This window comes from Emydura macquarii, unplaced genomic scaffold, assembly GCF_026122565.2.
Source record: "Emydura macquarii macquarii isolate MOO-44397 ecotype Brisbane River unplaced genomic scaffold, CSIRO-AGI_Emac_v2 contig_561, whole genome shotgun sequence".
NCBI lineage: Eukaryota > Metazoa > Chordata > Testudines > Chelidae > Emydura > Emydura macquarii.
The window spans coordinates 2,513,072-2,526,019 of NW_027130698.1; the positions used below are offsets into that span (position 1 = coordinate 2,513,072).

At 41.8% G+C, this 12,948-nt stretch overlaps 1 protein-coding gene across 3 annotated transcripts; it reads left to right on the forward strand.

Moving 5' to 3' along the window:
* Nucleotides 1-1,504: 1,504 nt before the first annotated feature.
* On the forward strand, nucleotides 1,505-10,812 carry PDCD5 (programmed cell death 5). Of its 3 annotated transcripts, none has more exons than XM_067540024.1 (7): nucleotides 1,505-1,637; nucleotides 4,095-4,135; nucleotides 5,455-5,516; nucleotides 6,533-6,624; nucleotides 7,992-8,063; nucleotides 9,555-9,613; nucleotides 10,545-10,812. In XM_067540024.1, exons 1-6 carry the CDS (start codon nucleotides 1,572-1,574, stop codon nucleotides 9,603-9,605), a joined length of 384 nt encoding a protein of 127 aa, XP_067396125.1. In that variant the 5' UTR covers nucleotides 1,505-1,571; the 3' UTR covers nucleotides 9,606-9,613; nucleotides 10,545-10,812. The 3 variants fall into 3 exon arrangements, 2 of the variants coding, with proteins under 2 accessions (XP_067396125.1, XP_067396123.1); XR_010918302.1 differs by having other exon boundaries at nucleotides 1,510-1,637; nucleotides 9,555-9,663; XM_067540022.1 differs by lacking the exon at nucleotides 10,545-10,812 and having other exon boundaries at nucleotides 1,514-1,637; nucleotides 9,555-9,770.
* The last annotated feature ends 2,136 nt before the right edge of the window (nucleotides 10,813-12,948 follow it).

The following is a 12,948-nucleotide window of genomic DNA, read 5'->3' on the forward strand; positions in this document are numbered from 1 at the left end:
AGTATGTCGGGACAGGGGTGTAAATGGCATTGGAGACAGAGATTGCAGTCTCAGACAGTGATCCACAGTTGGGAAAGTGAGACTGGAGGGCATTTCTGAACTGGTGTGGGAAACTAAGGTGGCCAATGCTGCAGGGACCATGGCCTGGTGGGAAGGGAGGGGTGACTCAGTCAGCAAAATAAGGAAGTTTATCAGCTGAGTGAGCTGTCAGCAGTCACAGATGACAGTTCTTAGGATGGAGATTGATTGTGACTTTGAGGCTTTACTCCTACAAATTATAGGAGTAACTTCAATCATTTGGGATCTCCCTATCAATCCACAAAAGCACTTTTGCAAGTGGATACCAGGTGCATTTCAGTCGGGATGATTTACCTAGTGTAGACATACCAAATTCAGTGTATATTGGTCAGAAAAATGGATTTAAGTAACCAGCTAGTGCCGTCTGAACCAATATGACATTGAGAGGGCTGGTTCCTCTGGTATGGCCTGGTCACTATGCCTTGGGCCCTGGGTGAAATCTATCAACACCACCCACTCTTCCGGCCCTGGGAGGATGGCGCAGTGCAGCAGGTGTCCCCAGCCAGCCCAAAGCCCAGCCAGCATGGCGGAGAGAGTTTGAGCATGGCCAGGAAACCCTTACACCGTGGACCATGGGGGCTTTCAAAGTGGCCTGCCACTCCCCACCCGCTGGCTGCGGAAGGGAACCACTGCCTAAGAACCCAGGCAGAGTGCGTTGCCCTGGGGCTACAAGACCCTTGCAGGATGCTTGCTGCAGCCAACGGCATGGGAGATTAGCGCTCGCCAAACCCTGGCTGTAGCAGGGAGCATGGCAAAGTGCTCCCCGGGGGTCCCTAGGTGCTGGGATCCCTGCTGGAGCCAGAGGGAGGGAAGCACTGACCTCCCATCCCCTGGCTGCAGAAGGGAGCCACTGCCTAGGGACCCAGGTGGAGCACAGGGGATTACAGGACCCATGCAGTTTCCCTGCCGCAGCCAGGGGGACAGATCAGCCTGGCTCAACTCCTTCCGTCTGGCTGCAGGGAGAGGGGCTGCTGGTGGAGACTAGTGGCCCTGCAGGGTCATAAAAATGGTACCCGTGGCCCTTTAGCCAAAAAGGTTAGGCACCACTGCCCTAGGAGGCGCCAGGGCGAGGGGCCGAGCCGTGCGGGGCTTCCGAGGCGTGGTGGGGAGCAGTTTGGCGGGGGGGGCATGCTGACCAGCTCTTTGCCCGCGAGCGGCCAGGCCCGGTAACGGTAACGCTCGAGCGCACCGAGGGGTGAGAAATTCCCCAGGCAGCGGGTCCCCGGCCCGAGGCTCAAGATGTGGGACGCTGGCTCCGCCCGCTCACGCCGGGGCATCTCGCCCCATCACCCTCCCGCCGTCAGTCAGCGCCTATTCCACGCCCAACGCCCCAATCATCCCCGCCCCTCATCGGCTCTCGGCGGGGCAGCCTGGCCGGGCTCTGTCTCGGCGATGGATTGGCGATGTCGGAGGAGGGAGAGGGGCGCAGGCGCGCGGCCCTGCCGGTTATCTCGCGCGCTGTCTCCTTCCCCTCCCCCACCCCACCCCCGACCATGGAGGACGAGAAGCTGGAGGCGCTCCGCAAGCAGCGCCTGGCTGAGCTGCAGGCGAAGCATGGGGTAAGGGGCTGACATCGCTCGTGCCCATCCCACCCCGGCAGCTTCCCGCCGCCCCCGGCCAGGCCCCGCCTCCCCCGGACCCGACAGCGCCTTCAGCCCTTCCTGCACCCCGGGCCCTGACAGCTCCCCCGACAGCCTCCCCATCCCCGTGGGCACCCTTCCGGGCCCCGACAGCCCCCCACTCCTCCGCTGTGCCCCATGCACCCCTCGGCCCCTCTGCTCAGGGCCCAGACTAGGCTGACCTCCTTATTTGGGGGGAGGGCCCTTGACCATTTGAAACGTTGAATTGAGGCTTATGATGATTTCGTCGTGTAGACGAGGGCAGTAGAAATGTACATGAGGGAGGAAAAATCCCTGACAGGCCAAGGGAAAGGGCGTTTCCCTGAAACCTCCCTTAAAATAAAGCCTGTGTCCCTTAGCTTCATCCACCAAAGGCGGTCCCTTTAGTCCAGGCAGCACCTCCCATCCGTGGCCCCACAAAGTCGCGGGACCTCCTCGTCAACCTCCTCCTCACCCTGGCCAAAATGGCCAGCTACAAGACCAGGGAGAAGAGGTTGGTTTGGGGGGGCGGGGGGGGGTGCTCTGCCACTGTGGGGTCTACTTCTGTTCCCTCGTGCACTCACACACCTGGGCAGAGTTCCTCTGGGCAGCATCCGCTGGCTCCCCTGACACTTTCCAGGGGCAGTGGGCACTGGCCGGGGTTCTCTGCTCAGTGTCCCTTTCTGGTTCCCTTTGTTTAAACCTGTGACCCCCCCACGCCCTTTCCTGGTTTTTTTTCATTAATTGTCCCCTGTAATCAGTTGTATCCTGTGCTCAGTGACTCCTCCTCTTAGGCTGGGGGAGGGGCCTTTAGCAGTGGGTGGGCACAGTTCCCAGGTTACAAATAGTACAATATACTTGAGATACATTGAGAATATTTTCATCCTCTGGACAAATGACTTAAACTTCCTCATAGATTTCCACCACAACTTAAACAGCACCCTCCCATACATCCTGGTCCTAGACCACTCCCTTCCTTTGCACCTTACCTGCCTCCCCAGGGACCAGACAGCTTCTTCAGACACCCCGTGCCCAGTTCTTGTCCCCCCCAGATGGCTCTTTGCCAGCCTCCCCCATTCCCCCTGTGCCCTTCAGGGCCCATGCAGCTCTCATCACCTCCAACAAACACCAGCAACCCTCATTCCCCTCTTCAGGGTCTGAGGAGCTCCTCCTATGGGTAGTTTCCCCACCCTATCTCAACCCCTGTCCCCTTGGTCCTCCACCCAGTGCCCAAGAAGCACCTGTCTCCTTTCTCACCGCCAACAGACATACTGTGGGGTTCCCTTAGTTTTCTGAAAGCCAGTGATTGTTTTTCAGAACTGATGAATTAAAGGAATAAAGGGAAGCAAACCTGAATGGCTAGAAGGATTTTCCTATAGCATTAAGAAACTGTTGCTTTACATAATAAATTGTATATTGTTGTCTTTGAAATACTTGGCAAGGAAATATAAATACCAGATGGGGTAATGGGATGGGATTAATGTACAGTATAATAAATCTGACATCTGCTTTGTACATTAATCACACATCTGATATGAACTGATTAGGGATGGGACTCTTCTTACCCCCCATTAAACAGTTTAATACTTTTCTTCTAAGAAATTAACAAGGGTGGGAATAGAATTTGAAGAGATGTAACCTGTGAAATCACTTTCCTTGAATAAAACAGTAAGTTAAAATAGAACAGGGTTCCTGTATTGTGTACATAGTTTTGTTTTTAAATTACAAACAAAATTGTTAAATAGGAGAGAAGATGCACTTTTACAAATTGTTTGGAAAGCAACACTTTCAAAGCCCTTTTAGACTGGTTACCACTGTTGCTACTGTTTGTAGCCACTCCACCATGTAGCTCTTAGGTTGGAAGTTTTCAACTTTACTTTCAAGCTTAATTTAGGTGGTCTGATGTCTTTGGCTATGATCTAGGACAGGTTGTTGAAAAGTTCACCCTTCTGCCTTCAAAGTCACAGAGCCAGCCTTATGCCTCAAACCTGCAACTGCCTTAACCTGGGCAAACCCAGTTGCAGGATCAGAGCACTAATTTGCTCCACCGTGGTAGAATCTGTTACAGATTTCCAGGGCAAACAACCATGGATCACTCATTTGTTAAGGCAGCTACTTTATGTTCTCAATATCTAAACTATGGTCATGCAGCGTTGTTGTAGGTGTGTGGGTCCCAGGATGTTAGACAAGGCCTGGGAAAGAGCTCTGTATAGCTCAAAAGTTTGTCTCTCATCAACAAGCAGGTCCAGTAAAAGATTTTCCCTCTCCCACCATACCCCTTCTCAACCATAGTCAGGCATGTAATTTGACTATAGCCATCTCATTTTAAAATTCAGTGAAATAATAAGATCTGACATCTTGCACTGAGTGTTTTCTAAAGGGATTGCTAAAGCATTGTATGTAATTCTTGTCTTTCAGGACCCTTCTGGTGATCCAACACAACAGGAAGCCAAACAGAGGTATGAATGTGAGCTGTTGATTTTAGCAGTGCATTCATAGTCTAATGGTTTTGAATTTCTATCGGTTTATATTTTTAAACATTAATTACAGTTTCTTGAAACACTAAATTGGGGGTATTCTTTTGTTATAGAACAGCCACTAAATTGACTGCTAATAAATCAAAGGGTTTTATCTTTGGCTTCTCACTCAAGCAAAACTTGGGAGTTTTGCCTGAGATGATCGGAATTGGACCCTAAATTATTTAGAACCTGAACCTGTTAGTGGATCAAAACTTTAGTTTGACTTTGTAGGGTGTCATGGGGCGGGGTGGTGTTTGTTTTTTACAATTTCTAAAAGCATTATTTTGTTTTAACACAAATGTATTAAGTGTTTTATATGGAGACAATAAATGCTAACCTATTAAAACAAAGCCAAGCCCTTGTAAGGTAAGGGCTTCCATGCAATGTTTGAATGATTACAGAGTATACTGGTATCAGCTGAAATATATAAACTAGGGTTCCAGTCTTGCAAACACTTATATGCATGCTTAACTTTAGGCATATGACTAGACTCATTGACAAGTTAAGCACATACATTAAGAACTGTGGCCCCAGTTCTGCAGACCGATCTGCATGGACAAATCCTCATGCCTGCACCGAGCCCTATTGCCTTAAGTAATGCTTAGCGCAGGAACAAGGCTCTCTTGTCTCTATGGATCTGATTGCAAAATTTCTAAATTGAATGACTAGTTTTAAAGGCTACCTGCTTACCATTCTAAATAGTTCTCCTGGCATATGTTCATGCCTTTAAAGCTATTGTTACATCTTACTAGAATACTATATAAATAGTACATTCCATTTTGGTTTCTTTCTTGCGTGGTGATACTGTCATCTTCATAATTCCAAGTATATTAAAGGAAAGTTACTTCATGGAGAAAACAGTGCTGCTAAAGAAATGTTGTTGGCTGCATGTTTTACATTATCAAAATTCTGGAATTTAAAAATAAGTCTGCATGGGATTAGCAAATCAAATTAAATGCTGGTTCTGGATACTTGATATCATCAAGATTTGATGTTAATTCAAGCCTGTATGAGGTGGCTGGATCCTATCTGTATTCTTACACATCAGATAAACATTACATTTTCTTCATTTGTGTGTGTATGTTAATCTGTCATACTTAACATCGGTACCTACTTGAATGAAATGACTTTTAGTCCTTAAAAATATTTGGGTTTTGTTCTGATAACCAAGTCTGCTGAATACTTTGTATTATCTTGCAAAATGCCTTGTCTGATGCTTGAAACTTTAGTTCTATTGTGTAATTTAATTTTCATTACAGGGAGGCAGAGATGAGAAATAGCATTTTAGCACAAGTTCTGGATCAAGCAGCCCGTGCCAGATGTAAGCATCCATGTATTCTTCCATTACATAAAAAAATCTTATTTGCAGCGTATTGTCTCCCTAAATCAAGACCTTAAATAGAATGCATAGGAGATGAAATAAAAGAATGCATTTATCTCTGATGTGATGATGGAAAAATAATAAGACTAATGCTGTAGATTTGAAATCAGTAATAATTTTTAAAAACTGATCATGGATACATGTATGCCGAAAAGCAAATTCTCAGAGGTTGTGGTTTATTTTAGTAAGAGCAGAAATTAGTGAATTTGGTGCTTGTGAAATTGATAGCCTTAGACTGAATTTCTCTGTTTATGGGGAGAACATCTGACAAGCATAGTAAGCAGCAGTGGTAACATCCCTACGCTGCCCCATTAGGTCATCTTAATCGTTACTTAGAGGGGCTCAGCTCTAGGAGTGAAAGAATAAATCAGGGCCTCTGCCAAGACTGCATGCAAGGATGAGAGTTGTCATGATGAGTTTTTGTGATACAAATGTTTGTTCATTAGAAAACTGACTGTGACAACCAACTTATTTGTATGCCAGAGACCATCTGTATAGAGTGGTAACAAATTGGTCACACCTGATCTAATTTAGATTTGAACTAGTAAAACGTAGGGGTGAAAGGCATCCTTGTCCATTGCCAATTTCCCATAATCTGATTTTGAGCTTTTTATTTGTATGTATTAAAAATGGAGGTGGTGGTGGTGGGTAGATGAATGTGGTCTTGCTAGTGATCTGCAGCATTCAATGTATTAGCAAGGAGAAACACCAGCATGTGTATAGAGTTGTCTTGTTGTAGGTAATAAGAGATTTGAACCCCTAACAAATCCTTAGAAGGAGTAGATTTGTAGAGTCTTACAGTTTTTTATACATTAAAACTATTCCCTTCAATTCATGGTTCTTTCATACCCTAGCATGAATTTAGGACTAAATTGTACAGTACTTCATTCACTTCTGTTGTAGTGCAGATGAAGGTGGTAAAATATAAAAATGAACAGTACCTGTTTTTGTTGCAGTAAGTAATTTAGCACTTGTGAAGCCAGAAAAGGCAAAAGCTGTAGAGAATTATCTTATACAGATGGCAAGATTTGGACAGCTAGGTGGGAAGGTAAGTTAAATTTCTTATGTTCCTTTAGCGCTTGTTTGCCTGATCACTTTCAAACCAAGTGTTCCTAATGAAACAAACTGAGAAATTTAATACTGAAGTGTACAAAATTTTGTGTTACATGTTAAGGTGAGCTACAGCATGTATATGAATGATTCTCAAACCCTTAAGGGGGGTGGATGTGTGTGTGTGTACACATTTATGTGTAAATACTGTGTCCATGCTTATTTTAAATATATTTATGTTTTAGCTGTCTTAAACTAGTGCTTTTCTGAAGTGGGGAATTACAGTTTAGTGCATAGGAAGACTGTCAATCTTGTAATAGAAAGTGTTTGTTCTTCTTTGTGACATTGCCTCTACAGAGGCCACTAGCTCAGCCAGGGGGTTCCAGAGTTGCAGGTACTGACAGCTAACCCACTTTATACCAGCATCCACAAAGACACAGGCTACCTTAGGCTTCACCCTGAATTTGATAAAATTGTATTGATTTTCATCTTAATCAGTTTTGCTATCTGGGTGGTTTCCCAAAGTTCCCCATAAGCATCCCGGGGAAGGGGAGTTTATATACCCTGGATGTTAATAGCTATTGGTTAAGTACTATAAGTAATACAAATCTAAAATTCAAGCCAGCTTGGCTGTAAGTCTAAGTGAATAAAATCATGCAACTAGTCATATTATGAACTAGGAGACATTCTTGTGTCTCACCATCAGGGTTCACTCTTTTTGGGGGATGGCAGACTCATGCATCTACAGCGTGTTCTTATCTAAAACGTTTACGGTTGTTGCTTGGAATTCAGTTCACGCATTCACAAACTGCTGTTGTTTCAATAGCGCAGCAAGACCAAATGCTGATTTTTGGGAGATACTGCTGAGAGAGGCCTCTCCCCACTCCAGAAACCAGCTTTAATTGAGGCTTCTGGGGGTGGATGGGAACTAAGAGGACACCAGACATTTACCCCCCTTGTTTATGAAACACAGGGCTTGAGGGAATTGCACTTAATCTGTAACTGTCCAGCCCATGACTCCTAAGAAGACCTTTTTGAGACAATACGTTCTGAGAACAAGTTACTGTGGATAAGTAACTCTTAAAAATGTCATTGGTATGGAAATGCTGCAATTTTCTGTTAATTATATTGTAACTTGTTACAGGAATATCTTCTAGCAGCAATACTATCATCATTGATAATCAGTCTCTTTGGCATGTGAGCCACTAAACAGTTTGGTACAGTCCAAATAGCCAATTGAACATCTTTGCAAGCACACAAGCTGGGAAGGGGGAAAGCAAGAGAACAACTTTACTAGATTCAATTACTTGAGCCTAAGCCACTTCTCCAAATGAGTTGTGTGTGGCTTTTATTCTGCCTTTCTAGGTATCAGAACAAGGGTTGATAGAAATACTTGAAAAAGTGAGCCAGCAAACAGAAAAGAAAACAACAGTGAAGGTAAGTTTTTTTTTTTTTTTTTTTTTTTTTCCAAAGGCAGTGTAAACTAAACCTGTTTTCAGACAATACAGAAAAGTAGAAATCTAGAGCAGACAATAGTTGTTGCACACATTTAATACTATTTCAGAAGGATACACTGTTTTAAGCTATGTAACTCTTAAATACATTTTAGAGTCTTAATTTTACATTTTTGTTAAAAAAATGGTGCAAGAATTTATTTACTATTTCATTTTTTTATTCATGATTTGTCAGGTTGCATTTGGATTACAATTGTAATTCAATTAATTGCACAAAAAGCATTTTCAGATTTATATTTAGTTAAATAAAACTACCTTAAATGCACAGCATTATGTAAGTTGATTAAAACATGTTTTGCATATAAAACTAATTCTTTAAACAAAGAAGTTTGTTTGTAGTTTGTAGCTGGTCACCATGCCTTCAAGATTTTAGAATTAGTAGATCTCCTCCTCAGACTTCATAGAGTGGAAGAGAAAAAACAGCTTTCCTCCATTTTCATCTCCCGATCGGTTTCTCAGCTTTGAATTAGCTAGATATTGAATTGAACTGGTGGAATAAACTGAAAGAAAATATTCTCTCTACACCTGCAGAAGAGGCTACTGCTGTTAAAAGCTGGTTCTGTATTTCAATTCTGGTTCCATGTGCTTAGCTAGTGCCATTCACCAGTTCAGATGACTGACTTTCTTTAAATCTTTGGCAGCAAACATACTGGCTTGAATTATATTTGTAATTATTAATACGTTATAGTAAGTTTCGCCCTTAATGTAGGTTCATTTCAAATTTGATTTTACTAGGATTTTTTTAGGATATTAAATTAAAAGTCTAATTTTGATTTATATCAGATTTTTATCCACGCTGAGTAGTACTAAATTAACCAACAGAATACTCAACTATGAAAGTAGCTTTTGGCCACAGAAAGTGGAAAATATATTAGTGCTAGCTGTTTTTCCTATTGTCTACCCCCTTTGTGATTTGCATTACTTCTGCAGTAATAAGAGGTTCTGGAAAGTTGCAACAGGTTATTTAAACACCTTAATCTTTTTCCTCCTCTGAATGTGTAGCAAGGCTGAAACCCAGCAGAACTATAATAATTCTATAGCATAGGAAATTCAGGCCCTATCAATATTGTATTGGGGACTGCAGCCCTCAGTCTTGGAGCTGTGTTTCAGGTGTAAAGTCTGCGGGCAGGGATTGTAGGACCTGCGAACCACGTAGGTCCACTGGTCACAAATTTTTTTACAGGGAGCATTGGGTGTAGCGGCTACATTGTATAAGTTATTATAGACTGGCTGCTCACTGCCTTTTCTCCATATTGCCATGGAGGGAGGATTCTAGATTCCATCCCCATGGCACCCATGTGGACTACTAACTTGGACAAGCATTGAGAATTCTGCCTTTAATGATTAACTTTGAAGTTGGAAGGAGTTGCTGTACATTGAATTTACTGTGTTCTTTATAAATGTTTGTTTCCAGTTCAACAGAAGAAAAGTACTGGATTCTGATGAAGAGGAGGAGGAGGATTAAATGCTACTGTAAGATTGTCTGCCAAACTGCCTGGAAAAAGGCAAAGAAAACATACTGTGTAGGCAAAATGAAAGTTCTGACAAAACATTTACATGTATTTGCTTTCTGCATACATTTTCTGATAAAGATCAATAAATAAATGAACTCATATTCTGTAAAATAAAATTTGAGAAGGAATTTTTATGCTTAACTTTTTGTAGTCTTACAAAGAGGCCTGTGTGGTATGGATTTCCCCCCCCCCCCCCACTTCCTTAGCATGAACTTTCCTTTTTCCCACTCAGCATGTAAGCTTATGCTATCACCACTTGCCACTCTGTAAGTTGCTGCTACAATGAGAGGTCTTGGAGGGCAATAAAAGCATCTTAAGTTGCAAACAGCCAGGCCCTGTGAGAGCTGAAAGAATGTCCACTATTTCAATATCACAATAGTTGTTTTAGAAACAAGATATCTTGTAGTTGGGGGGCTATTCAATACCTGACTGATTCTATGACTACCAGACTATAGCTGGTGAAACCTATTGTTGGAGTCTGCAGAATAAAACACCCGGTGAACCAATTTGTGGGAGAGAGGCAGTTCTTAGAGAGGACATCTAATCAAGTAGTCTGCTGGATGAAATTATACATAGCATCCAGTTTGACTTAACCAGTTCCTCAAAGAAACTATCAAGTTGGTCACTGTCAACACTGGTGAGTTGTCTCTGCAGAATGAGGTTAAAAAGTTGAATAGAGTGGATATTCAGTAGTGGTTGAAACTTAATTGGATAACTAATGTAATACACCTCTATTCAAATAATTGGTAACACATGATCTTTATTCTCCCATTTATTAAATGGTTGATATTTATTTTTTTCAAAAAAGGACAGTTAACTGCTCTAAATTCTGACTCTTGCATGCATAAAATAAAACTGACCCTATGTTGTCTTTTTATTTGAAAATACAGTGTGAAAATTTGTGATAGAATACGATAACATCTTGTGTGATAAGATAGACGTGAAAAGGGAGAGATTTCACTACCAGAGAAGAGCTGTTTTCTGCTATGTCATTTAAGAGCAGCAGTGTACACTATTCCAACTGTAATGGTTTGGAACTGATTAAAATTTTGTTTAAAAAAGTATGCGCAGTAGCGAGTGTTTTTCCATCTCACTATGTGAATATTGTAAAAAAAATTCTGTTAGTACAGCTAGTGCTGGTCATTTTTGTACTTTTAACTTGCAGTCTAGATCTACCTCCTTCCTTATTTAAAATGGCACAGAATTGTAGGCTACAGTGCTTAGTTTCTACAAAGGTGATATCTCTGTGCAACTTACGTTAATAACAAAAGCAAACATTTAATTTTAAGTGCAGTGAGAAGTTGAGGCTTTTTTTTAAATCGACTCCGTTTATAGAGCAACCTGGCTTCTGTAGTAACAAAAGAGCATTTTAAACAGTTTACCAGTACAACCTCAATGGCAGAATAAAGCCCTGATATCACATGAGTCAGATTGTGCTGGGTTTTCATGTCTGACTTACTTACAATGAAAAAGTGGACTTTAAGTCTGCTCCCCATCTTTTTCAACATTAACCACCTCATTATTACTAAAGGAGGATCTTGCACTGGGTGGGTTTAAGAGTTTTCTTTATGATGCTATTGAATTTACTTAAATTTAGTTTAGGCTAATTCCTTGTATATCAGAAGAGTGAAACTGCTTAGCAATGGCTACTCTCCACAAACTTGCACCAAAGTGTGAATTTAAAAATGACTATTTCAGTGTTAGCCTGTGAATGGACACTTGCTTTGGAATAGGAGTCACTTTTATTCCAAAATAGTGTCCTCCCAAGCTTGCACCAAAATAGGTTTTTGGAAAACAGTTCAGCTAAATTGGTGCATGTGTGTAGAGACAAGCCCTCAGATAATTTCCTGCTTGGTAGAGATGTACATGTATTGGGGGATGCTTAAGTTATGTATTTTTTAAAAAATACATGTATTGCCCCTTTTTACTGGATTATATATCCAAATTGCCCATGGTCCATCTTTAACCTAGTCTGAGCTGTGGTTAAAACTGAAGTATAGCTTGGTCGTTGAAAAAAATGTCATGTTGGTTTATAGAGGCATCTGTACCAATAGTGTAACTTTTAGAATAGGAACTGTAGATTATTTCTGCTAAAAACAAACCAAAACGTATTTTACAACCATTATCACATAAATTGTACTGCTGTGATGTCTTTCTACAATGATCAGTTTTTCTAGCAGCAAAAATTTTATAAGACTAAGGTAAAGAGTGCAGGTTCCCTTAAAATAAGAAATTTTGATGGAAACAGGAGCTATCAAATACCTACACCGATCCCAAGATGCCAGTCTATATTATGTTGTTTCAACAGACAGATTTGTTTTAAAAAAACACCGTGTCTCATCCACATCAGGAAAGAGTGCATCCATTTGTAGAAACCAGGGCTCATTTAATGCTTACATTAGATCTTATGCATGTAAATAAATTTGTATTATGTGAGCTAGCTACTTCACACGCTTTTCTGACCAAACCAAATCCCTATACACCCACTTATTATGCTCTGTCATCTGAAGTTAAAACACAAGCAACATCTAGACTAACACCTTAAGTTATTTGGGATTGAAGCTGTCATATGATCTTGTACGGGGTTATAAATTAAAAGTAGGAGATATGTTTCACTAGATGTTTGACACTTATCAAAGAGGAGAGTTAGCATTATAGTGTAGAGCTGTTCATTTCATCTGAAAAAATAAGTGGGTTTTATTTTTAAAAAAATTGTTCTTAAAAGTTCCTTAAATGTCTTGGAACCTGCTTACCTGAAAGACCGCTCCCTCTCTGTGCCATGTATGAGCATAGTAACAGCACTGACACCTTCAAGATCAGGGAATTGCTAAGGGGGGGGGGGGGGGACTCCTCCCTGACATGGAGCAGTCTGTGACTTTAGAATTCACAGGGGCTGTTTCACAGCAAGAAGAATTTGATCACATGCAGGCAATGCTGCAAATCCATTGTTTTGAAGAGGCAGTTGGGGAAGGGTTGAGGTCGGGAGAGTCTTGCTGCATGCTATGCACTATAAATGGATGGATGACCTAGAATTTAGGATCAGTGTCTTTCTGGTTTTTATTTCAATCCAAACAAATCAGTGGTTTGGCAGTTCTAGTTAAACACAGAAAACTTTGTTAATTGTATCATGTTGTTTTAGTGTCTCATTGTTTTGATAACTGAAGCACTCCAGTAGTTTTGAACCAGCCATGTTACCCATGCTCAGGACAACTTATTAGTGAACATATGTGAGATATTTTCACTTCTGTAGGGGAGAGTTAAGATACTTGAAACTTTTGAGAATATGCAGGCAAA